This window comes from Cyclospora cayetanensis, unplaced genomic scaffold (assembly GCF_002999335.1).
Source record: "Cyclospora cayetanensis isolate NF1_C8 unplaced genomic scaffold, CcayRef3 CcayRef3_contig_78, whole genome shotgun sequence".
In the NCBI taxonomy this organism is placed as follows: domain Eukaryota; phylum Apicomplexa; class Conoidasida; order Eucoccidiorida; family Eimeriidae; genus Cyclospora; species Cyclospora cayetanensis.
The window spans coordinates 17,166-39,793 of record NW_020312750.1 but is presented as its reverse complement, the minus strand read 5'-3'; the positions used below and the strand labels follow the sequence as shown (position 1 = coordinate 39,793).

At 51.7% G+C, this 22,628-nt stretch overlaps 3 protein-coding genes across 3 annotated transcripts; 2 read left to right on the top strand and 1 right to left on the bottom strand.

The window, feature by feature from the left end:
* Nucleotides 1-4,983: 4,983 nt before the first annotated feature.
* On the top strand, nucleotides 4,984-9,350 carry LOC34618756 (eukaryotic peptide chain release factor GTP-binding subunit ERF3A). The gene is made up of 10 exons (XM_026335691.1): nucleotides 4,984-5,193; nucleotides 5,553-5,669; nucleotides 6,103-6,208; nucleotides 6,555-6,733; nucleotides 7,293-7,441; nucleotides 7,730-7,796; nucleotides 7,983-8,286; nucleotides 8,533-8,609; nucleotides 8,871-8,943; nucleotides 9,301-9,350. The coding sequence occupies exons 1-10, from the start codon at nucleotides 4,984-4,986 to the stop codon at nucleotides 9,348-9,350; spliced, it is 1,332 nt and encodes a 443-aa protein (XP_026191476.1).
* Nucleotides 9,351-11,196: 1,846 nt separating this feature from the next.
* On the top strand, nucleotides 11,197-12,570 carry LOC34618757. The gene is made up of 3 exons (XM_026335698.1): nucleotides 11,197-11,337; nucleotides 11,574-12,066; nucleotides 12,353-12,570. The coding sequence occupies exons 1-3, from the start codon at nucleotides 11,197-11,199 to the stop codon at nucleotides 12,568-12,570; spliced, it is 852 nt and encodes a 283-aa protein (XP_026191483.1).
* Nucleotides 12,571-16,369: 3,799 nt separating this feature from the next.
* Nucleotides 16,370-22,345, bottom strand: LOC34618759 (probable pre-mRNA-splicing factor ATP-dependent RNA helicase prp43). Its single transcript, XM_026335696.1, has 11 exons — nucleotides 21,023-22,345; nucleotides 20,048-20,362; nucleotides 19,783-19,911; nucleotides 19,472-19,529; nucleotides 19,229-19,335; nucleotides 18,818-18,948; nucleotides 18,354-18,499; nucleotides 17,768-17,865; nucleotides 17,273-17,551; nucleotides 16,797-16,861; nucleotides 16,370-16,490 (listed from the first exon to the last, which is right to left on the bottom strand). The coding sequence occupies exons 1-11, from the start codon at nucleotides 22,343-22,345 to the stop codon at nucleotides 16,370-16,372; spliced, it is 2,772 nt and encodes a 923-aa protein (XP_026191481.1).
* Between the last annotated feature and the right edge of the window lie 283 nt (nucleotides 22,346-22,628).

Genomic DNA, 22,628 nt, shown 5'->3' with positions numbered 1-22,628 from the left:
TCGTGCCTTTCCGGGAAAGAAAACTTTACTTAAATGGCCCAAGAAACCTAACTAGGCAAGGCAGTTTGAATTTTATGCTGGCCAGATACAATGCTGCTCGACGCGGAGTCAACCGCTACAGACGTTTCATTCTGGAGCGAGAAGACTTCTGCTGGAATCCCCCAGCAGGGGATCTCATCGTTCTTGAGGCAGAGTTCCGCTACTTTCGCTTAGAGCGACAGGATTTTACTGCTGGAAAGCAAAGGAAGGCAAAGAGCCAGTAGGTGTGGGGCCCATGGGCAGGCAGCGAGTGACCTCCAAATTCGAACTCGTTTGAGCTGCTGCAAAAGCAGTTAGACAAAGCAGGAAAGAAAAGGCGATCATATTCCGCCAACGGAGCTCCGGCAAATTGTAGGGATCCAGCATATCTCGAGCAGCGCTGGAGAGTGAAAAGGCGATCCGCTCGCATGAAAGCCAGAGGGCATGATGCCCTTAAATGCCAAATGCAGACACAAGGATACCCCCACTGCTGGGGAATGCGATTCTCACACTCTCAAGGCTAACACACTGGGTCCATCGCTTGCGTTTTTAACGCTTTCGGTGGGGTTATGTGTAACCTGCCTCTCGGGCTGTAGGAGGAGGATGCTCTCCTCTAACGAAAAGAGTACGTGGGAACATCGTCCATGGCTCCTAACAAATTCGCGCAACAGAGGCTAGTGAGCAGTCTAGCCTTGGAAGCTTCTGCAGTGTCAATGTGCTGGGAGGGGTCGTGTGTCTGCCTTCACTGGTCGCCTGCCCCAATCTTAAGCAGCCTTGCCACTGTGGTGTCACTTGTGCTGGAAGAGCACAATCAGACGTTCTGTACGGCCGTGGCACTGACCTTGCTTCCTTGCGTGCTCCAGCACAGCCGCTCGTCCCCTTACTCCCCTCAAATGCAGACACTGAGGGTTCTCGAATATGTCTTGTTTGAGGCCTACGCCGTCGGTTGTACTTGCACTGCTAATTCCCTGTGGCTCTAGAATCGAAGGTTTTCAGGCAAAGGAACGGGTGCAATGGTATAGTTGAGGGTCTCCGTAGGGGTATACGTAGCTCCAGACTCGAAACAAAGCTTGGTAGGAAGTTTATGAGTGTTTTCCTTTAAACAACTTTCCTCTTCCTGCGCTCCTCCCTAAGGGCCACGATATGAAGGGAGAAAATTGGGGGGCTTGGGTGTTGTTGCAACCTGTAAGCGCTCGAAGTATTCACGGCAAGTTGAATGTAGAATCTGCCGCGCAGGCACAAAAAAACTGTTGTCTTGTTGAGCCAAATGTGACGTGCAACAAATGACATTAGAAGTAATGGCCAAAAAGCCTTTCCCAATTCTCGATTCAATATAACTAGAGTGGTAAATAATGCTTGAGTGTTGCTTCGCCCGCCGCAGAGTGGCAAGAATTGTTGACTTGCTGGCATAGAATCTCCAAGCTTGTAGAGCTGCACTCTTGGGACTTTAAATGGCCTTGAAAAAAAGGGGGCTCACGTGCGGTACGGAAAAAAACGTATGCTACAATAGTTGTCTTCATTTACATATTGAGAACCTGACCATCGAGCGAGAAGCCGCCGCTGTGCTAGCAGCAGCTGCTGTTGCTGTCTCGCGAGCCTTGGCGGCAGCAATATTCCTGAAATTGTTAGATGCATCGGTTTCTATATCAGCAAGAAAAACGTCCAGAGTTTTAGGAACTGCTGCAGCAGGCACCTGCCAGAAGCATTTTACCACCAGCGGGCATAACTGGTGTTGGCTGCTCAGTTTTTTGCGATGCACAGCACCTCCCTACTCACAAAGAGATACTTCTCGGCCTCCTAGGGTGTATCATTATCACGCTTCTCTTGCGGACAAGGGAAGTGTCAGGAAAAGGGCGACATGCAGTGCACTGGGTGCGAAAAAGCGAGACAGGGGCGGACTATGCTACGCTCGGGCACTTTCACCTAAATAATGAATTTAATAAGGTTATAAATAGCAAAGAACTATTTTGTTGATTTGTTGTTTGTATATGATCATTGTAGTAGAGATTGGCTGGCTTAGTCTGATTAGATTCAATGCTGTGTGCCCGTGTGTTAGATGCCGCATGCAACTACCTAGGATTGCGTGGAGTACTCAAATCGCACAGGAATGCTGGCATGCTCATGCTGTAGCGCTTTCCTTCATGATAGCCAAGAACACGGAAGGGGGGAGGGACCTCGTTTTGAAGAGCATTCGGTATCGAGTCTGGACTGAATTGGCTCACTGCGAGACCTTACATACGATGGCACGGAGGGTCTTAGACTTTTGCGAGGCCTCTAGAAACCATGACATGCGTGACTTGCTGTCTGTGTGAAGTACATATATCCATAATACAGGGATTCCGGCACCCTCTTTTGACCCAAAGGGACATCTTGTGATCGCTGCCATGTTCTTCAACAGTTCTTCAAACGCATATGGAAAAATCAAAACTAGGACGAAGCCACACCTTCTAACGTACGCCTCTGTGATTTCAGAGACAAACGTGAAGCCGTAAATGCCAGCATATCTCAAACATGCGAGTGAGCCCTAATTGTAGAATTGCACTTTCCGGAGCTGTGCGCACGCTCGAGCTGCATATACCATGCTACTGAAAAGACAAAAAGTCAACTGGTGCAGCCAGTCTGCCATACTGTGTGAGTCGGAGATGCGTCTACCAAACAACATGTCCAAGGTCTCCTTAGGAAGACACTATTGGCCCTAATGGGACCCAATGGAAAGTTACTAAGTGTTTGTCAGAAGGAATCCCGCGTGATTGTGCCCCTCTATTCCACAATACACGAGAGGAGGGAAATAAAGTAGCTTAAGTACGCTTAGCTGCACCCTCTGAGACCCCCGAGCATTCACAACCAGTAGCACAAAGCACTTCGTGCATAAGCATGCAACAATGTGGTTTCTTGTATCGAGCTAAGGGTACGAGAGGCTTAGAAAAATACACGAACGCATTAACCAAAGAGATAATTCTTCACCGGTTCTTAAGTGAATGTAACAGGTTAATAACAAGCGCTTAAAGGTACGATGGTTTGCAACATTGGGCATCAGCACAGCGCGCGGATTATAGGCTGCTGGCCGACTGCTTAGGCCTCACTCGGGTGTGCGGCATGTTGCCACATGCAGGCCCGTTGGTAGGGACCTTCACTTCTTTAATGGAGTGTGTCTGTTTCTCTTCCTGGCTATGCCAACCAAAAACACCCACTGCCCCTTTGTGTGTATGCATGATGTCATGCGAAGGCAGGGAGCCGCAGCAGAATATGTTTTCACCGGCCAACAATATTGCATGTACGAATCTCTGCTTCCCGCTAATTGTTTCACTCTAGAAGATGGTAGCCGTATTTTCAAAGAAGACAACCAGGCGGCGCACGGGGGCTGCCCGATGTTCTGTACCGTGATCTGGATCTGGCTTTACGGATTCGAACATCTCGTTGGGGAAGGATGGATTTAGAGCTGCATTATACGTTATAAAGTCAAGCAGTCAATGATGGAAGGAGCGACTGGCAGTGCGCGCAGCCGGATCTTTGATAGGGGCTGTTAGCATTTGCATGCCTTCGTCGTGCCCAAACACCAGACCACTACCGCTCAGCACGCAGGTGTCTAACACTTTAGTTCTTGTGCTAAATCCACCTGGATCCCCTTTTATATATCCTGGGTTTGTCGGCTGTGTGGCCTTCGCATCCTCCTCTGAGGCACTTTTGGGTTCGTTGCTGAGGAGCGCCGGCCGTTCCGCGTTGTAGTTTTGCCGGCAGGCAAGTTTTGCTCTCTCCGGTTCAGCTACAGCACAATGTCAAAGTCTTCGCTCAATTCCAACGCTCCTGTATTCATTCCGGGTACGCCGACCCTACCGCAGCAGCTGCCCTCCCCGTGCTTGCGGGCTGCTGCCGCGCATCGTGACTGCCGACTCCCTGGAAGCCGCGAACTGCCTTCATGACAAACCGAAAGAGCGTGTGCTTCGTGTCCTTCATGCGGCAAAAACGCGTGGCTCTACTGCTTCGGAAGGTAGCCTGCTCTGGAAATTCAGGTTGGAGCGCTTCCCTCATGCACTGGTTGTCTTTTGCAACTGTGTTGCTGCAGGGCAACCCTTCATGATGCCTGCGGCCCCTGCTGCTGAGGAGCGCTCAAAGACGCCACTACCAACTCAGGCAGAGCAGCCTGCGGCTGCCTCGGCTGGAGCACCCCAGCAGCAAGTTGCTCTGAATGAACTCTGTAGCGGCATGGAGGCCGCTACCCTTAATGAGAACGAGCACTCATGGGATGAAGAAGGTAAAAAAGAATCGCTCTTGCCTTTTTCTCATGACTGAGGCGGCCTAAAATTTCTCTCTGGCTTGTTATGTGTTCGTCATATGCGTGTGGGTGTGTATGTGACGGTTGGACTCTTGCGAGTCTTGTCGCTGCCCTTGCGGCAGTCGCATTTGTGGTACCTCGGTAGCCTTGCACCTCGCACATCGCCACTCCCTGCTGTCTCTGCCTGTGTAAAGCGTTTTCCTGTGTCTTGCTCTTTCCTGCTTCCTATGTGCCTTGATCGGACTTGTCTTGAGGGGTTCTCGTGAAAAGCTGAAAAAAACGGCTGGCTGCTGCTGCTGCTGCAAACAACGCTTGCCTAGAGGCCCTTCAGCTCACAGCATGCAAGTAGTTGTTTAAGGGAGAGGAGTAGCGCGAGGAGGCCTTCCTCCCCGCATTTGGAATTTTCTGCACTTTCTCGGGGGGAAGGGAGGGGTGAGAGGGGGCGTTTTGCACGTGCTGCGTAGGCGTCTTTGCTCGTACACGCTGCTATGCATGTGCTGCGGTCTTTATTCGTCGTGTCGGATTTGCTACCCCGCTTTTTTTCTGGCATTTAAGCGCGTTCAGATGACAGTATAGAAGCGGAGAAGGCCACCCCGGGGGAGACATCGGAACCAGACGCTTCTCCCCCCCCTATGGAGGGAGAAGCAGAGGAAACTGCAGCTCCAGGCGTAGCTCCCGGGAAGTCTGCCAAGATGAAGCCTGACCCTAGGCCGCATCTGAACATTGTATTCATTGGCCATGTTGATGCTGGCAAGAGCACGACTTGCGGCAACATCCTTTACCTCACGGGGGGTGTCGACTCCAGAACCATTGAGAAATACGAAAGAGAGGCAAAGGAGAAAAACAGGGACTCTTGGTTCCTAGCGTTCGTGATGGACACGAATGAAGAGGAGCGGCAAAAGGTGAAGTGTTGTTTTCGTGGGTGTCAGCTGCGTGAGGAGTTACTCATAATGAGGAGTTGCTAATAATGGGGAGGAGTTACTCATAATGAGGAGTTGCTAATAATGGGGAGGAGTTACTCATAAGGAGGAGTTGCTAATAATGGGGAGGAGTTACTCATAAGGAGGAGTTGCTAATAATGGGGAGGAGTTACTCATAATGAGGAGTTGCTAATAATGGGGAGGAGTTACTCATAATGAGGGGTTGCTAATAATGGGGAGGAGTTACTCATAATGAGGAGGAGAGGGAAAGGGCTTACCCTCCTTGGAAAAATGCGAAAAAACTCTCAATTGCGTTCCTGTGCGGCTTTCACCGTCTTCAGGGCAAGACAGTGGAAGTAGGCCGTGCCTACTTCAGCACTCCCAACAGACGTTTCACGCTGCTGGATGCTCCAGGACATAAGGCTTTCGTACCCAACATGATTGAAGGTGCAGCTCAGGTATGCCGAATGCAGGGAGGATAGGCAGGCAGGCAGGCAGCATAGGCTCGTGAAGTCTTTATGTGCTCCCCTTCTCCTCTAACAGAAAGGCGGCCGGCTGCTGCTTGGCTTATAGGGGGGCAATAACGGTTGGAGGGGTGGGTGGGGTTGGAGGTTCAGGTTCAGGTTGGGGAGTGGAAGAGGGGGTCAAGGAAGCGTCTTTAGGTAGGAATATGGCTGGGACTTGGAGTATCGTGGCAGTTGCTTGAGTACTTTTGAAAGTCAGGATCGCTAGTGGTAAACGCAGCCACCTCCGTTTTCACATTGGTTTTTTTCACGCTCACATCCTTTGCCTTGTAGAAGTTCGTGTGTGAGTTTTTTGGAAGGGCATCATTGCGTGTGCGAGGATGTGTTGCCGCGCGTGGGAAACGATCCTCTGTGTGTTTCCGTTCAGGCAGACATTGGGGTGCTCATTATTTCCTCCAGGAAAGGCGAATTCGAGACAGGATTTGAAAAAGGTGGACAAACGAGGGAACACACGTTGCTAGCGAAAACCTTGGGTAAGAGCCAACCATGTACTTGGTTGTTGTCGTTGGACTGTGTGGTACTTGCATACATCGGGGGTCGCAAGCGAGGACTTGAATTTCTATCCTCAAGTTTTAAAATGTGTGCAGTAGTTGGTCGGGTTGCCCTCTTGCCATTTTCCCATGACTTGCTGCTGCTCCGTGCAAGCGGGCTACTTTTCGCGAACACGTATCTAGCGGGGAAAGCGTTTAATGCATTAGTTGCACTTTGGCATTCAGCCTCCTCCCTCCCTCTGAGACGATCGCGCCATAGTGCCTCGTTGATTGACCGCGGTGTTTTGCATGCCTCTTCAGCCTTTTGCATGCGTGCATGCATTTTCAGGAGTGTGTCAGCTGGTCGTGGCAGTGAATAAAATGGATGAATCAACGTGCCAGTGGAATGAAGAACGATACCGAGAAATTATCAGGAAGACAAAAGCTTTTTTTCAAGGCTGCGGATTCGTTCTGGGGAAAAACTTGGTATACATCCCGATTTCGGGCCTGGCAGGACAGAACCTGAAGGTAAAGAACCTACAAAACTTCCCATGTTTTCCTGTGGCGTGCCCCTCTCGCTCTATGGTGGCTCACAGCAAAACGCACGCACACACACGGCCGGTCTTTGTCTGGCGTTGATGTCTGTTCTTCTGATTTTGGAGGCTGCCAGAGCTAGATTTCTTGAAAAAAGTGGGGTGACGCTGTGTCGTGGATACATTCCTCATGGCGAATGTTGCAGTGCTCCCTTTTAAGCCGCCAATGGTCTTCGTACAACTTACTCTTATGCTTGTAACATCCTGAATGACGTGGGTATTTCGCACAGTCCGCTTAAGGGTCACTTTTTGTGCCTTTTCAAGCAGCGGACCCTTCAGGAAGGAAAAGCATATGCATACAGATGTTTTATGTGTGTTTGTGGATGTTTGTATGTTTGTGTATGTTTATATATATATATATGTGTGTGTGTGTGTATGTTTATATATGTATATCGGTGTGTGTGCGTCTGTACGTGTATATGTATGTATATATATCTTTGTATGTGCATTTATGGGGATATGTATACGTGGGCTTTTGATTTCTTCTGCTGCAGTGCCATGTCTCGCGAAAGGATAGTCCCTGCTTCGACGCTAAGGCTTCCTGGTATAGTGCAGAGGAGCCGACACTATTTGAAGTGCTTGACGGCCTGACACCTCCCCCTAGGAAGCCGAATGCGGCTCTGAGGATCCCTATTCTAGACGGGTGAGAGGAAAGGCTTTGAGAAGCCTAGAGGCATGCACGAGCGGCAGGAGAGCAGGCAGTCGTTTCCGTAGGAGGTCGGCTTGTCTTTTTCCTGGCTGTACGGAGAAACGGCAAAGGCCTGCGGGAATAATAGGGCTTGAGGTCTTTCCACATGGAGTAGGCAATGCGGCATATACGATTTGATTGGGTGTCTCTTGCTTCGAGCTTCGATGCAGCGAACACCTAGAATGGGCAGCAGTATTAAAATTGCATCTTTCCACATCGAGTTGTGCCGTTTCCTGAGTGTAGGTACAAGGATAACGGCGTGACAGCGTTGGGGAAAGTGGAGGCTGGCACAGTCACCTTTGGCATGACCGTGAGACTGCTGCAATGTAGCAGATTTTAAAGGGGAGGTGTCTGTCTGTCTGTCTGTCTGTTTTCTCGACCAGGAGTAAGGGGGGAAGTTTGGGGGTGTCTGTGTGGGGTATTAGGGGACTTCGCGCATGCAGGGAGCCTGCGCGCAGCTCTCTGTGTTCCCCAGCTTTTCTGTCTTGTCCTGCAGGTTGTTTTGATGCCTAACAAGAAGCGCGTGAAAGTTTCTGGCATTTACATTGATGAGGACGATGTGGGATACGCAAGTGTAGGGGAAAACGTTCGCATCAAGCTGCTGGGGTGTGAAGAGGACGCCCTCTATAGCGGCGCTGTTTTGTGCTGCCCGGAGGCTCCCTGCCCAGTGGCTAGTAAGATTCTCGCCTATGTGAAAGTCATGGAGTTGTTGGAGCACCGGCCTCTCCTCACTGCGGGCTACACATGCATAATGCATGTGCATACTGCACGGGAAGAAGTTATGTTGGGCAAGCTTCACGGTGCGTTCTCGCGGTCTTGCTCGCTGGCTAGCTTCGAGACTTGGGGCTTCCTGCATGCGCTTTTTTATGGCTGCTTACGGGTCCTAAGCGGAGGACTCGACACGTCAAGCGGGCAGCGTTCCTCACCGTAGCTTCCCCTTTGTCTAGTGTAGTGCAGGTTGCCCTCAGCGAGAGTTGCAGCAGTGTCATCTGAAGCTCACGTGCTCATTGATTGGGCGTTGGGGGGCTGGGGGTGTTTTGCTGCAGAGTCTTCTGACGGGAAAAAGAAGAAGACGAATCCGCAGTTCGTGAAGAGCGACTGTCTGGTCAGCATCGAGATTTTGGTGAGTACTTCCTCATGAAGTGCTCCGTGACCCTCCGCTGTACTTGTACTTCCCTGGCTGGGGGCATCCACACGTCTTTATGAAGTTTTGCCTCAACGATTGGAGCAGCATATGCATCGGCTTTGCACGCTGGGGCATAGTGCTTTTTGATTGTTGTTCCTTCGCGGGGAATATTGGGGCAGGAGGAGCTCTCCAGCCGCGTGTGTCTGCCTACCTGCACTGCTTTCTTCCCCTCTGCCCTTGTTGACGCCGCTGTCGCAGCTCTCAAAGCCCATGTGCGTGGAGGAGTATGAGGCCTGTTCCCAGCTAGGGCGCTTCACGCTTCGTGATGAAGGTGTGCCGCGCAGGGGTTCTATATAGGGAAAGTAGAAGCACGAACCAAAGGCGTAGGAGGGAGAGCCCTCTGCGGCGGGTTGCAAGAAAGGGCGTTGCTGGGACCTCAGTAGATGAAACACAGTGGGTGGCGATGTTGCCACAGTGGTTGCCTCTTTCATTATTTGGCTATTCCCATACCTCTGATTTTCTTTGCCTGGCCATGTGTGTGTATAAGAAGGGTGTATGGAGTTGCCTGGGCACGCATGGTGCTTCATCGTGCCAAGCGGTGTCTGAAAAACACTGCCATTGGAAAAGGACTAGTCTGCCCTTCATTTGAAGTGTGTGCGGTAGGGCTTTGTTGTGTGGTCTGTCTCAGGGAAGACTATTGCCGCAGGGCGCATAACAAAGATCCTTGAGTTTGCCTAGGCAGCAGGAGCAGTTCATTTTTACGCGTGTCTGAAGTAGGGGAGCGGCAGTGCCAGAGTTAAACAGCGAAACAGACGGCACTTTTTGCCTGCAGGCGGCTATGCGCCTACCGGTTGCCCATCCCCTTCGAGCTTGAATGACCATGGCGTAGCATGCAGTCGGTCAAGTCTGATGGGCATCTATCTGCGGACTTTGGCAGGGCACTAATCAGCAGGCGAAGAGTGGGGTGGCGTGCATGGGCAAAAGGCTCGCTATTGCAAGCTTGCATCGTTTCGTATCAGACCGTGAGACACAGGTTTTATTTACTTGCTGTCCGGGGTGTGGGGGGGTTGGTATTTTGGTGCTGTTAAGCACAATACGAGGAGTGACTACGGGTCAAATTGATTGAGGACCATTGACTCACTAGATAGTCTGGCCAATAGGGTAAAACCAATGATGTAAAGAATTTAAATGGAGAATAATGCATACGAGCATACAGGGGGGATGTAAGAACAGTCGCCGAGTTACTTAAAGCTGCCACGCCCTGGCGCCGTTGTAAATAAATGTTAGCTCGCGCATAGGTTCTGACTTCGAGCTGTACTGCTCCCTCTACCAGCGTGGACTACTTGCTTCCATATGATGAGTCGCAACTTGCGGAATTCGTGGGGTGTCTTTCCGCTGGTTGTGTGTCTGTTGAAACCGAGAAAGGCAGCCATAAGGAAGCGGGTGGAAATAGGGCAGTGTCGCGGGGCAGCATGACTAGCAGCACCCATGCAATAGAAAGGGCTGTGCAAAGCGCTACTGGAAGCTTGTGGAGCGTCACAACCATTGTGTAGGGTTTCAAGGCACGTGACCTTGTGCCATGTTGACAACAAAATGTCGGCTCAAGCAGGTCCATTGTGGCTGATCCGAAGTGCATTGGCAACGGAAAACGACCCTGCCTCTTGATACGTAATGTGGCTATGCTGATAATAAATACTGCAGGACGGAAAGTAGACTAAAACATTGCAAGTTCGGATTGCCCCTGAGAGCTGAAGCACTGCGTGGCACACGATGCTGCAAAAAGCTAAAAGCTACACTATGGCCAGGTGTGCCGTAACGCCTGCAGATTACCCGATTCAGAGCAGGGAGTAGCGATTGCTTTTGGAGAACCCGCCTTGGAAAGCAAAGCCTGCCACTGTACTACAAGTTGCATGACCGACTCCCTGGGTTGCTGTCAGCTCCTAAGCAAACCGCGAAACCAGAGCACTTACCATCGAGAGACTTTGCTGTTAAGCAGAAAGACTGCATTCGCTGATGTTGTACAGCACCTCGGCAATGTTGCATTGGATCTGCAGAGAGCGCTGCGCAAGCCTGTTGAGCCTCGACGGGTCTCAGCTGAGCCACTCCATGCAACTCCCTGACTGCCTTATGAGCATACATGGCATTAATAAGCCATGCTTAAACGATTCCTAACTGTATATAACGACGCAATGTGTCGCAAAGAGAGGGCTGCAAGAAGGAGCACTAAATTCATGTGCTCCAACGGCCCCACCTGGACGCTAGCCACGACTTGCTAGCGAGGCGGTCAAGGCCGTAGAAAATCGCGGTCATTCGTCTCTACTCATATCGGCATTATTCGAGCTTTTTCCATCAGAAATCAAGATTCCTGACGTTTTCTTTTGTTGTACCACAGAAACAGGTCTATTTCCGTTCATTTTTACGAGTATTTTCCTCTCTTGTACTGGGTCGAAGAATTCGTTACTCGATTGTCGCCTGCGGTAATACATCACGCCTCCGTGCAGCTTCAGGTTTTCCTTGTCCTAATTTCCCTAGTAACTGTAGTTTTCTTTCATCCAGGTTATTCCACGTCCTTCTAATTCTCACCATGGCGAACAGATACTCAGTCCTCGACACCTTCTCCGTCACCACGCCCTCCCTCTCGGTGGTGATTCGCGCCGATGACACTCCAATACCAGCAGAGCTCAGGGCCCAGCCGAATCCTGGAAATCTTGTAACTGTCCATGCAGTGACGCCAAAGAATCCCGCCGCTACACATTCAGGTAAGAAGCTTCTCATTACAATTCCTGCACACATCTGATGCTGCAAGCTGCTGAAATCCATGAATAAGCAGCTGATTAAGTCTGCATCCGATACTTCAGCCCTTGATTACACTGCATTAAACGGGACTGCATGCTTAGAGAATCGCCCCTTTTAGCTAACTCTCGTTTTAGGGCAGTGCTTCCCGTGCTGGTGGCAGAGGAGGCATGGCGTGGCGAAGGGAAACAAGCGGAGCAACTGTCCGAAAACGAAGAGGATATGGAGACACAGAACGCACTCAGAGAACGTCAAATGGTCCAGCAGCGGTTAATGCACCTACACAGCCAGCAGAACCTTGACCAGAGTCAGCTGAAGGAACTCAAAGAATTGCAGGAGCAAGAGAATACCATGAGAGGTCTGGAGGAAGAGCAGATGCGAGAACACGCACATTACCTCACCATGTTGCAAAGGGCTGATTCAAAACATGCAGACAGAATCTATGGCGTCTTTGGCGCGCCCCCGCCCATTAAACCACTTGACGCGGTAGTTACAGAGGAGGACCCTGAAGGTTTCATCAAGAGAATTTCAACTTACGAGACAAAGGACTTCACATATTGGGACAAGCTGAGACGACGCAATACCGAGACTGTCATCAGGAGATGGCATACATATATTCCAACAGGAGAAGAGGACACGGCTTTCTTTGAACGCAATATTCGTAAGCAAAATACACTATCCTCCAACTACCCCTATTTCTGTGCTGTTCTTTTGCCTCCTGCACAGGCGTGCGGCGGCATCCAGCCCAACCGTCTCAGGCACAGGGCTCCCGCTAGGCAAGGCGGTGTTGCTTCCCCTGAGCACGAGCGCCGAGGAAGGAGGATGGTGGCCAGAGTGCTGATTCAGCGAAAGAACAAGCATAGTATTGTACTCCTGAGGCGCGGTTTAGAGGATCGTGATGCAAAAATAAGTTCTCATGTTGTTGTGCTTTCCTCTTTCTCACGCAGTGGCCCACGTCGCCGGTGAAGCCTACCGCCAAGGCATCTACTATAAAGAGCTCGATACAGGTTTGACAGGCGCTCGAGAATATAAGCTGCCAACGGAGTCTTACGTCGCCCCTCCAGTATACATTCGCCGTACCGGAAATCCAGAAAAGCGCGTGTACGACCCGATCAGGCAGATGGCAAGGAACGTGTACTCTTGCTCAACCTGCGCTAGCTGCTGACAGGCGTCCAGGTGCTGGGTGTTCATATCTGGTTACTAGCTCTTCATTGTGGGGGAGCACAAGTGTTAAGTGAGACCCCACAAAGAGTATTCGTCACCGCAGGTATAGGATGTGGGGGGCACGTCCAAGTGGCCTTTCCTGCGCGGCCTCCAGCAGATGCATAGTTTTAGAGTCATTGTCGCACCGTAGTAAAGGCAACTAGCTGCTTCTTGCTAGCTAGCTGGCCGTGCTGACGTTATAGGGTGCAACTGCCGCAAAGTGCACTCTCTGCACGCCGCCACCCACTGGTTCCGACAAAGGTTTGAAAATGGCATTTATGGGACTCTTCGGCAGTTCCAGCGGTGCCTTTTTTCTCAGACAGGTTCTTGCTTAATTTTCTGTCTTCGACCAATTTATATACACAACACGGCACGCCTTGTAGCTGGGTTATGATAGAGACATGATGCTACGCTATGACATTGGCCACGCAGACTCCCTATTACATGGGGCTTTACTGGATACGCATTTCACATTAGGCTTTGCTGAGTCTTGAAGTGAGCTTTGTCTGCTAGATTCCGGGCTTCATTGGCAATTGTGCCGTACGATCTTGGCTCGATGTCGGGCTGTGCTGGGTTGGGTGCTGCCGTGGGCTATTTCGAAAGGTTGCAGTACTCCAGTTTGCAAAGTCATTCAGTTCGTTGACTGCAAGTATCGAGTTGAAGCCAACTTTTTGGGTCTGAAAAGACGAACATAAGTTGCGAAAACTGAAAACACGGGTTTTTGCCATCAGCCCCTCTGACATTCAGGAGGAAGAACCATTTTGCACCTGTTCCACCTGGCACAGAAGCGTACAAATGCATCAATATGGAAAGGGAGAAGCGTGGATTTCACCCCCTGTAGTTTGAGGATCGCGAGAAGACCAAGGCCCTTGGGCCTACAAGGCTTTCTAAACAAGCTTAGTTTTTACACAGCACGGACGCGTACACCCCTCGGGGTAGTGAAGGAAACCTTCCACAGCAGAATGACTTTCAACTCCCCTTTGGTCCCATGCGATATGCTTATCTTCGTATTCGATCACCGTCCGAGTAGGTGCAGAGATGAAATTGGAAGCCTTTTAGAAGGCATACCAGTACGCATGTATGTATTCCGGGCCATCTGTGAGTGGCACCTGAGGCGAAATTCGAGCAAATATAAAGCGGACAATGCTATGCATAGGCAGCTACACTTCATTGGTTTTTAGTCAAGACCCAGGTGAGCATGACCTAATTGATATATGCCCTTGTTATTTTTAACCTCATAGTACTGTAAGCTCGGTAGAAAGAAGACTCAATGTTGTGCATGTGCGCCCTACGTGCTATGTGTAAGTAGCGGTGAATGCCCAGCGTGTCTTGAGGCTGAAGCTCTGTGGAGTTTGCCTGCCCCTCTCCCCTGATATCGAAAATTCAAAAGAACGTGGGCATAGAAGATACGAGTTCTTTGGGGACGCTCAGTAACTTTCTATAGCTTTTGTACTGACGCCGGAAATGATTCCCCGGACGAAAAACTTATATCGAGCGTTACACAAGAAGGCTGGTAGTCAGAACTTCAGAAAATAATGCGTTGCACTTTCCAAAGCGACTTGGCCGTCTACTTGATCCGTCACCAACAGGCTTCGACCACAAGGAAATATGCCAGGCGGCACCTTTGTAGGTTGTCTAAGTATTGTTGGGCCCGAAGCTGCATATCGCACTGGCGCACTGCGTATTTTCTTCTAGAATATTGCAAATAATGCCCTGTAGCAAGTATCTTACAATAAGATTGACATCATGAGGCAAACCCGCTGCAAATCGTCCTACGCAAATCCACAGGGTGGTGACTGTTTAATGAGCTTGGCACGCTACAGCAATGTGTTACTGCCGAAAGGGCTTTGGGGTCTCGCGACACGAGACCCCAAAGCACGGTGTACTACGCACTTTCAAGGAGAGCCATGAGCCCTAGTAGAGTTTTCTACTCTTGCATTCGTTCGCTTTGTTTCGTGCGATCAGTAATCCCAGTCGAATCCCTCCCTGTCCTGGCAAGCCAGTTGATTAGCCTTTGATCTGGATACTTTGTTATTTCGCCTCACATTGAGATATTCCTCTACATGAAACGCTCTAAAAATGTGAAAATCGACCCATCATATTGAGGTAGTGGATGCATGCTTGTTTTTGTGAGTTGGTGCTGGCGACAGTGTTCTTCACAACAGTTAGTCTGGCACACACGTACGCCCAGGGGTATCAATATTTTCGGCGTGCCTGCTGCTTATGCCTAATTTTGAATAATTCGACAAATAAGAACACTAATACAATGCATATAGAACAATGTAGAGACCCTTCGGGTAGGGTTGTGTTTGCTACCATGGCTGCGCCCGAGACAGCCTTGCCCGGGACGAGGCCCTTTAGGCTGGCTGGTCGCTCCTCCGATGCCTTCCTGCGGGTGTATCCTTCTGCATGCTGGATAGTATAGAGTAAAAGCAGTGCTGTACATATCGGATATCAGAGCACGGGGTATTTCTCGGTAAAGTAAGGTATTTCTCACGAGACGCGTTTTATTTCCACTGGTCACTTTTATCCACTGCTAGCCACCACCACAGCAGAGCTCCCCCAACCAGACTTCTGCACATTCGCGGATTTCCTCCACCCTATATCTTTCTGCCATGGAATCCTCACTGGCTGGAGGTGCAGAGCCTTCAAATCGAACACTTCAACAGCTGCAGGAGAAGGACATACAACAGCGAATGTTTGATCCCACCATGGCAAGGATGTACTCGACAAAGTTTCCTCCATCGGTATCTCCGCCCCCAGAGCTGTCCGATCTGAATTCCCGTTTTGTACGGCAGTTCGTGTGCCCAGGTACAGGGGTCAAAGTCGCAGCGCAGCCACAAGGAATGGGGCCATGGTGCACCGCTCCAGTGTTTCAGCATACATTCCAATCTTCGAAACCTAACGTCCGCATCACTATTACCCCGCGTCATGGTAGATCTGTGGAGTACATCGTTGCACCCAGTCAATAGGCCATGCCTGTTGAGGTTTCAACAGTATTGGGCAAAACTCTGCAACCGACAGCACAAAGCCCTAGATAGGCATATGGCCGAAATGCAGTATGCCGGTCCCCTTTTAGTATAATCATATGTGAGATCCCAAGGCGCAATTCGTAAAGGAAGCAGTTGGACTTTTTCAACAAAGCAGCCTCTTTGTAAATATTAACTTCCCCATGAAACTTTTTTTCCGCCTGATGGCTTAGTGCACCACGGTGTGCCAGTAGCGAAGGTCGAATGCGAGATGCTTAGGGATCTGCGAGTCCAGTGAGAAGAAATGGCCTTAGTGAGTAGTAGGCTGCCTTGCAGGGGTTCTATTGCTAGCATCTGAGTGCGGCTTGCCAGCCCGGGGTGGTGGGCTGTCTGTGATTGCGTTTCTAGAGAAAGCAGCTGGACCATCTGTCCGACATGCGCATGGGAACGGAATATACCGAAGTCAAGCTGACTGACGAAGAGAACCTCTATATAAAAGGCGGTCGAGGACGAAGCACAAACGCTTGTACCCCTAAGCAGCACCCCCCTACGTGTGAAGAAGTCTTAGTGTGTGCATCCGGTTCGAACTAGGATGTATTCTGTAGGCGGTAAACAGGGTTGAGCTGACGGCATGGAGCCAAATAGTTCTTCTGCCGCCGTTTCAAGCGCAGGTAGCAAGGCACCAAAGAATGGCAGTCTGGCCAATGAGAAATTAGCCTTAAAAGTGGCAGCCGACGACCCGAGAAAATGCGTGTGAACATGTGGTGAACTGCGTTTTGCGCGTTAGAGTGCCTAAGAGCCCAGACTCGTAAACCACTTAGGGGCCAGTTCCCGCAGCCACGCAGGTTCTATGGCGGTGACACAGCGCATGTACGCCTTAGAGGTGTGTATGAGCTCCGTGTAGACCACCCACCTGCGAGCGACAGCTGGCAGCAAGACACTGCCGAAAAACTGCAGCACACGCGCTAGCTTAGGTGCTACCTACACGCGCCGAGGTCCTACATGCCCAGCATCAAGAGGGACTGGAAGGGTTATGCGTATGAGAGGTGTAGGTAGACTATCCACCGCATCGAAAAAAGCTGCAAGCTTCCCAGCACTTCGCCTGGGAATACCCGTGTAAACCGCATGTTTGAACGCATTGAATAGATGGCAAGCGGCATGCATGCATGCTCAATCAATCAAAGGCAAAGCGCTCTCTAGCTTGGGGGGACTGACTCACTGTGGGGGGTTCGGGGCATTGCACAGAACACTTGTAGGGTGTATCTTGGCTGTCTGGCGGTGCACCTGCAAAGTCAGGCATATGTGCAGTAACGGACGGTAGCCGTGGGATATCCCTTCTCACAGGCCGTCTTCCCCCTTTCATGCCGTGCTGCGTTTCCTCGGAAAGAATGTTTTTTGCCTCATACGACGAACTGTATGGAGTATGACCCCTCTGCTTCAAGCAAACCTCCACATGGCCGCCGCGTGTTGCTACACTGTAGCTACACTTGAAAGCGGTTGTTTTGTGTGCCGCTGCAGATTAGCTGCGTGGATGTGGCTGTACTGGGGTGGTGTTCCGTGGTCCCCTCCCCGCAACCAGGTAGGTGGCAGTGGTGTGTGAGGCAGTTTAGAAAAGCCCCCACGCCTTGAAAAATACACAATGCCTCTAAATAGACACACACAGTCATAATGAGGAGCAAACGCTGAACGACGTACCGCAGTAACAAACTGGCGGCTCTCTGGCTGCAGATGTGCTGCCTGTTGCCAATAACTCTTCGCGAGGCACCGCCTCAGATTGAGGGCATCCTTTTGCGTTCTTTGTGGCTCCTCAGAAGAGGCCAGGAAGGCCTCTCCCGATGCATCGTGGAGGTGAGAAGGCTTGCTGATGCCTAACGCCACCATGCAGTCCTGCAGTTGCTGCCTGATAGCATGCGCTCTCAGCAGCGCAGCGTGTTGCAATCCTGCCTCTCTGCAGAAACTTCGGGGATCGTCTGCCTGAAGCCATGGGTGCGCGAATAAGAAAGCAACACAGAGATTGCAGAAGGAGACAAAGATTTCGCTAAAAGACGAAAAGAAACACTTGTCCGGCGCCCGTCATCGAGCACTCGGCAAAAAGGGCTTTGTTCGCAGCAGCCTTCACGCTGCGCGTCAGGCTGCTAGCTAGCTAGCTAGCTGGGGTATGGACGTGTAAATGACTGGAAAATGCCGCACTTGAAGCCACTGATTGTACGCCCCCACGAGGGTAAGATGATCGCTCAGAGGATCCGTAAACCGCTTCCTTGCTCGCTCAAGAGCTGCCGCTGCGCCACCTACGTCACAGCACAGCACAGCATCCCCAGGCCTTCCGTAGGGGCAGTCAAAGGAACTGCCACGCCGTGGCATATCTCTATCTCTATCTCTCTCTCACTATCTCTCTGTCTCTATCTCTGTCTCTCTGTCTATCTCTGTCTCTCACTATCTCTGTCTCTCACTATCTCTCTGTCTCTCACTATCTCTCTGTCTCTCTCACTATCTCTCTGTCTCTCTCACTATCTCTCTGTCTCTATCTCCGTCTCTCACTATCTCTGTCTCTCACTATCTCTCTGTCTCTCACTATCTCTGTCTCTCACTATCTCTGTCTCTCACTATCTCTGTCTCTCTGTCTATCTCTGTCTCTCTCTGCATGCACACGCGATGTCTAGCGCCTGCTGGGCAACTGCAGCAGCCCACTAGGTCTAAACGCAACGCTTGGAAGGGCGGTAAGTGTGTGAGGCTCTGTGTCTGGCGTGGACTTGTGGCGGGAGGCAGGAGAACACACGAGGCAAGTTAAGAGACGCAGACCAGACGTTCTCAGCGGATAGCATGGCTGCCAGTGTGAGTGCTGAGTTCTCGCACTCAAGAGACACAGCAGCTAACAACAAGGCACCCAGCTGTGGCGGTAACGGGAGAGCTGCCATCTGTCTCCTGATAGCAGTACAAACAGACACACATATACACACATATACACATATATATATATACATATGCGCACAAGTGGCAGCTTTGCGCGTGTGAAGCCTTCCGTCTCAGACAAAGCAGAAGCTCGAGAATGCAACAACACAGCAGCTCGCTGTTTTGTGCCGGCCTCTCTCGACAGCTGGACGTGCATGCCGTACAGACACTTAATCTGCTGATCGACACCCCACAGGCAAGCGGATGCAGATAGGAATCTGGAAAGAGGGCACAACTCTAGCGAAGTAACCAACACCAACACGCGCAGTGCATGTGTGAGCGAAGGCATACCCCAGGGAGGTGATAGCGCCTTGGCTGTCGATCGCTTCGAGACGGTAGAGGTGACGGCCAGCTGAATAAAATGCTTCGCGAGGAGGCGCATCCAGAAAGGGAAACTCCAGGGGATTTTCAACACCCAGAACCTGCAGGATCGGCAGTCGCAAAAGCGTAGCACCTTAGAGAGCTTTCTTATGGCTGCAGACCAGCAGCTTCGCGATATCCACCAGCCGGTTGCACCCCATTACAGAACTGCCGAGGAGCGTGTGCGTTGGAAGGGGAAAATATGTGGCGAGAGACGAAAAGAAAGGAGAGAGATAGAGAGAGAGACAGACAGAGACAGAGACACAGAGAGAGAGACAGACAGAGACAGAGACACAGAGAGAGACAGAGACAGACAGAGACAGACAGACAATGCGCGCTTACTTTGAGTTGCAGAAAAAGTTGTGAGAGATCGCAGCACAGAATTTCGGGAGTCCTATGGGCGTGCATCATGTGGAAGCAGTCCTCAGTGTATAGCCGGTAGACAGTTCCTGCGTGACGCATGCATGCAGAGGCCGTGCATGGTGCAGTGCTGCAGCCTCGATCACGCTGCTGACGTCTATGGCAGGGGTTTTGAGGGGTGAAGGGGGCACTTCATGGCTTCAAAAGTTCGAAGGAAGAACGCACCTGGTGCCTCACGGCCTGCCCTTCCGCCTCTCTGTGTTGCAGAGTCTTGTGAGATTTCCTGTGGGAAAGCAAGCGCCACAACAAACACCTCTTCCACCAGGTGTATGTACACGAGGAAACCGCAAAGACACACGCCACGAAGGAACCAGAGAGATACACGCGCGACAGGAGAAACGCTTTGACGAAGGGTTTCTCCTTCTGTAAGTTTTTTTTTCGCAAAGCGCAAGATGCCGACTGAAAGGGCAACCAGGGGAAACAAAACGAGGCCTTAGGAAACGATGCTTTTGAAAGAATGTTCACGCAAAGCACACCTGCAGCCGTAGTGCCTCAGAGTGCGTCCTGTAGTCTCGCGCTTTAGCCTTCCGAAGGCCGCTATCCACCACGAAGCGGATGCCGCTGACAGTCAAGGAAGTCTCCGCAATATTTGTTGCGAGGACAGCCTGCATGCGCGCATTCTGAACGTTGGCGAGATTAAATTGCAGCCTGACAAGTGTGCAGCATATCGCTCCCTCTCCCGCAGAAGGCGACAGCTGCTGGAAGCAGATCTACAAATGCAGGAGTTACAAGAGGCTTTACCTTGCGCGCGTACTGGGGAGGCGCAGGTTGGAGGACTTGCTGCTGCTGGTCGAATGGCAGTGCCGCGTAGATTGCACACACAAAAAGGCGCTGCATTTTGCGGTGTCTGTACACTACATCCCCGAGGCGAACGGAGAACTCTGCTTCTTCACCGAACTCCTGGCGGTACTTCATGACATACGCCTCGAGCAGCTGCATCTTCGCGCGCAACATTGCACTCAACGTCTCGATTTCTTCTTGCCCCGGCAAAAACACGAGGATGTCTCCTTCTCCAGCCTCTCCCAGGTGGATCTGCAGCACAGAGAGCATGGCCGCCTACAACAACACAGCGAGCGCACAGGAGCGTGCACAGATATATATATATAGTTATCAGGAGACAGACAGCAGCGAGAAAGACAGACACACGCATGCGAACAAGCATGCAAGCATGCAAGCGGCAAGCTAGCAAGCACATTTGAACACGCGCATGCGCGCAGAACAAACTCGCCAGTCCTCCTTTCTGTCCCCGCCGCCCTAACAGGAGTACCCAAACCCAAGGAAATGCGAAATTTGTGAGGCTTCGTGCAGCAGCCAGAGCGGTGATGAAGAATGTTTATGAGAACAACTGTTTCTCGACGTCACATCCCACAATGCCTCCAATACCACCATGTGAGCCGTCCTAATAGGGAGACTGCAAACTACGCTTGCTACGGGCTTTCTCTCTCTCTGTGTGTCTTTCTGTCTTTGCGTCGCCCCTCCCTGCACTTGTTAGACGGCGTTTTGCACAGTGTTTACTGCAATCGCAGTTACCATTAGAATGTGTGCCCTGCACCTGTCTCCCTCCTTCCTCTTTTGGCATGCTGCACCGCTTTGATCACGAAAATCTGCCTGCTTGCGCCTCTTTCGCGAGTCGCTGCGAGCCGTCTCTGCGTGAACTCCCCTTCTCTGTTCCCCGCTATCTCCGTAGGGCAGCAGCAGCAGCCGAGCAACACGCACCTCGAGGAAGTCTTCCTGCGGTTCTGGAGTGTACAGCACTTTGAGGGGGAAGGTGGCTCCTGGGATCGAAATGACGGCTGCAGAAGGGAAAAACTGAATCAAGCGGTCGACTTGCAGGGTAGCACTCATCAGAACAATTTTCAGCTCTGGCCGCTGCATGGCGAGGGTCTTTGCAAGCCCTAGCAGAAAGTCCGTCTGCATGGATCGCTCGTGCACTTCATCAAGAACCAACGCCGAGAAACGCCTCAGCTGGGAGTCTAATAAAGCCTCTCGAACGAGCATCCCGTCCGTCAAGAAGCGGATGCGTGTTCGCTTGCTCATCACTGTCTCGAAGCGCACAGAATAGCCGACAAGGCCCCCCACCTCCGCTTCACCCAACTCCCGTGATACTCGACGAGCCAGCGAGACTGCCGCTACACGGCGAGGCTGAGAGACGCCTATCCAGCTGGCGGAGGGCAATCCCAGCCTGGCTTGCAGCAGCAGTTGCGGCACTTGCGTTGTCTTCCCAGATCCTGTCTCGCCAACAACGAGGATCACCTGGTGCTTTTCCATCTTCTTCAGCAGTTCGCTGCGATATCGCCACACGGGCAGACGTTCTCGTGCGCTCGCGAGGAAGTCGCAGGGGGCCCTCGAGCGAGGCGAAGCTTGGGGCGCCGCCCCCCCGTCCGTTTCTCCCCCAGACGTGCGAGAAGAACGCGGTTCTCTGCGTTTCATCGAAGCGTCTGGGTGGGAAAAAGAAATTCCTTTCCCCCCTGTTGCGGGTTCGCTGCTGCTGAGACGCTGCCTTTTTGACAGCAGAGCACCAGAGGGGAGTGTGCCTGCATGCGGCCTTGATCTTGACGGGGCAGGCGAGCTGCTTCCAAGAACTGCCTCTTCCTCCCGCATGCGCCGCTGCTTCTTGCGAGGATTGTGGGATAAATGCGCCGCGGAGTGCTGCATGACGCCCGTAGCTTCCCCTGCTGGAGCCGCTGCGAAAGGGTTGCCCTCCTCTCCTGTGCTCAAGTTGCGGTACACCTTTCTAGAAGCCTTAGCCTTCGCAACGGGCTGTCCAACAGACACAGAGCCGTCCTGGAAGGAGGCCTCTGCACGCCGCCTCCCTGGCTGACACGGGGTGTCGCGTGGCGAATGCGTGGGGGCATCGCCCTCTGTGCCAGCACCATCGCTATACGCTACAAAAGTTCCCCCCGATGGTGTACCAACACAGCCTCCAGTATCCGGTAAAGCCTCTGCTGCGCTTCGGCTAGGGAGGCCCTTTGGCAGCCGCTTCGGCGGCCTTGTTTCCGCCGCTTCTGCCTCAAGGAACGCCACAACTGAGGACGCCATGAGCGGGCTTTCTCCTCCACTGCGGAAGCAAGGAACAAAGACTTCTGCATGCAGATCTGGGAAAACGAACTTCTCGGGCAGAAAGCAGCGCTGGAAACTGGACCTTACAGAGGAACAAGCATCCTTTTGCCGCAAAAATGCCGGCACGGAGCGCCTCACCGGGCACCCTTCTAGAGGCTTCCCTCTCCTCCGAACTTCTGCCTGATTTCCACACCGTCAAGCGACGAAGAAGAAAAAACAGCTCAACAAATTGTTATCAGTGGAAGAAGGAAATCCTTCGCAG

Bases quoted from the DNA above. Each gene is read 5' to 3' on its own strand.
- LOC34618756 (XM_026335691.1), top strand. From the start codon at position 4,984: ATGAAGCCTGACCCTAGGCCGCATCTGAACATTGTATTCATTGGCCAT. The intron at 5,194-5,552 runs GTGAAGTGTTGT...CACCGTCTTCAG, and splicing joins ATGAAGAGGAGCGGCAAAAG to GGCAAGACAGTGGAAGTAGG. The intron at 6,209-6,554 runs GTAAGAGCCAAC...ATGCATTTTCAG, and splicing joins GTTGCTAGCGAAAACCTTGG to GAGTGTGTCAGCTGGTCGTG.
- LOC34618757 (XM_026335698.1), top strand. From the start codon at position 11,197: ATGGCGAACAGATACTCAGTCCTCGACACCTTCTCCGTCACCACGCCC. The intron at 11,338-11,573 runs GTGACGCCAAAG...GTGGCAGAGGAG, and splicing joins ATCTTGTAACTGTCCATGCA to GCATGGCGTGGCGAAGGGAA. The intron at 12,067-12,352 runs GTAAGCAAAATA...TTTCTCACGCAG, and splicing joins TTTCTTTGAACGCAATATTC to TGGCCCACGTCGCCGGTGAA.
- LOC34618759 (XM_026335696.1), bottom strand. From the start codon at position 22,345: ATGGCGTCCTCAGTTGTGGCGTTCCTTGAGGCAGAAGCGGCGGAAACA. The intron at 19,912-20,047 runs GTAAAGCCTCTT...GCGCGCATGCAG, and splicing joins CTCCCCAGTACGCGCGCAAG to GCTGTCCTCGCAACAAATAT. The intron at 16,862-17,272 runs GTACGTCGTTCA...CTGACTTTGCAG, and splicing joins GCCGCCAGTTTGTTACTGCG to GTGCACCGCCAGACAGCCAA.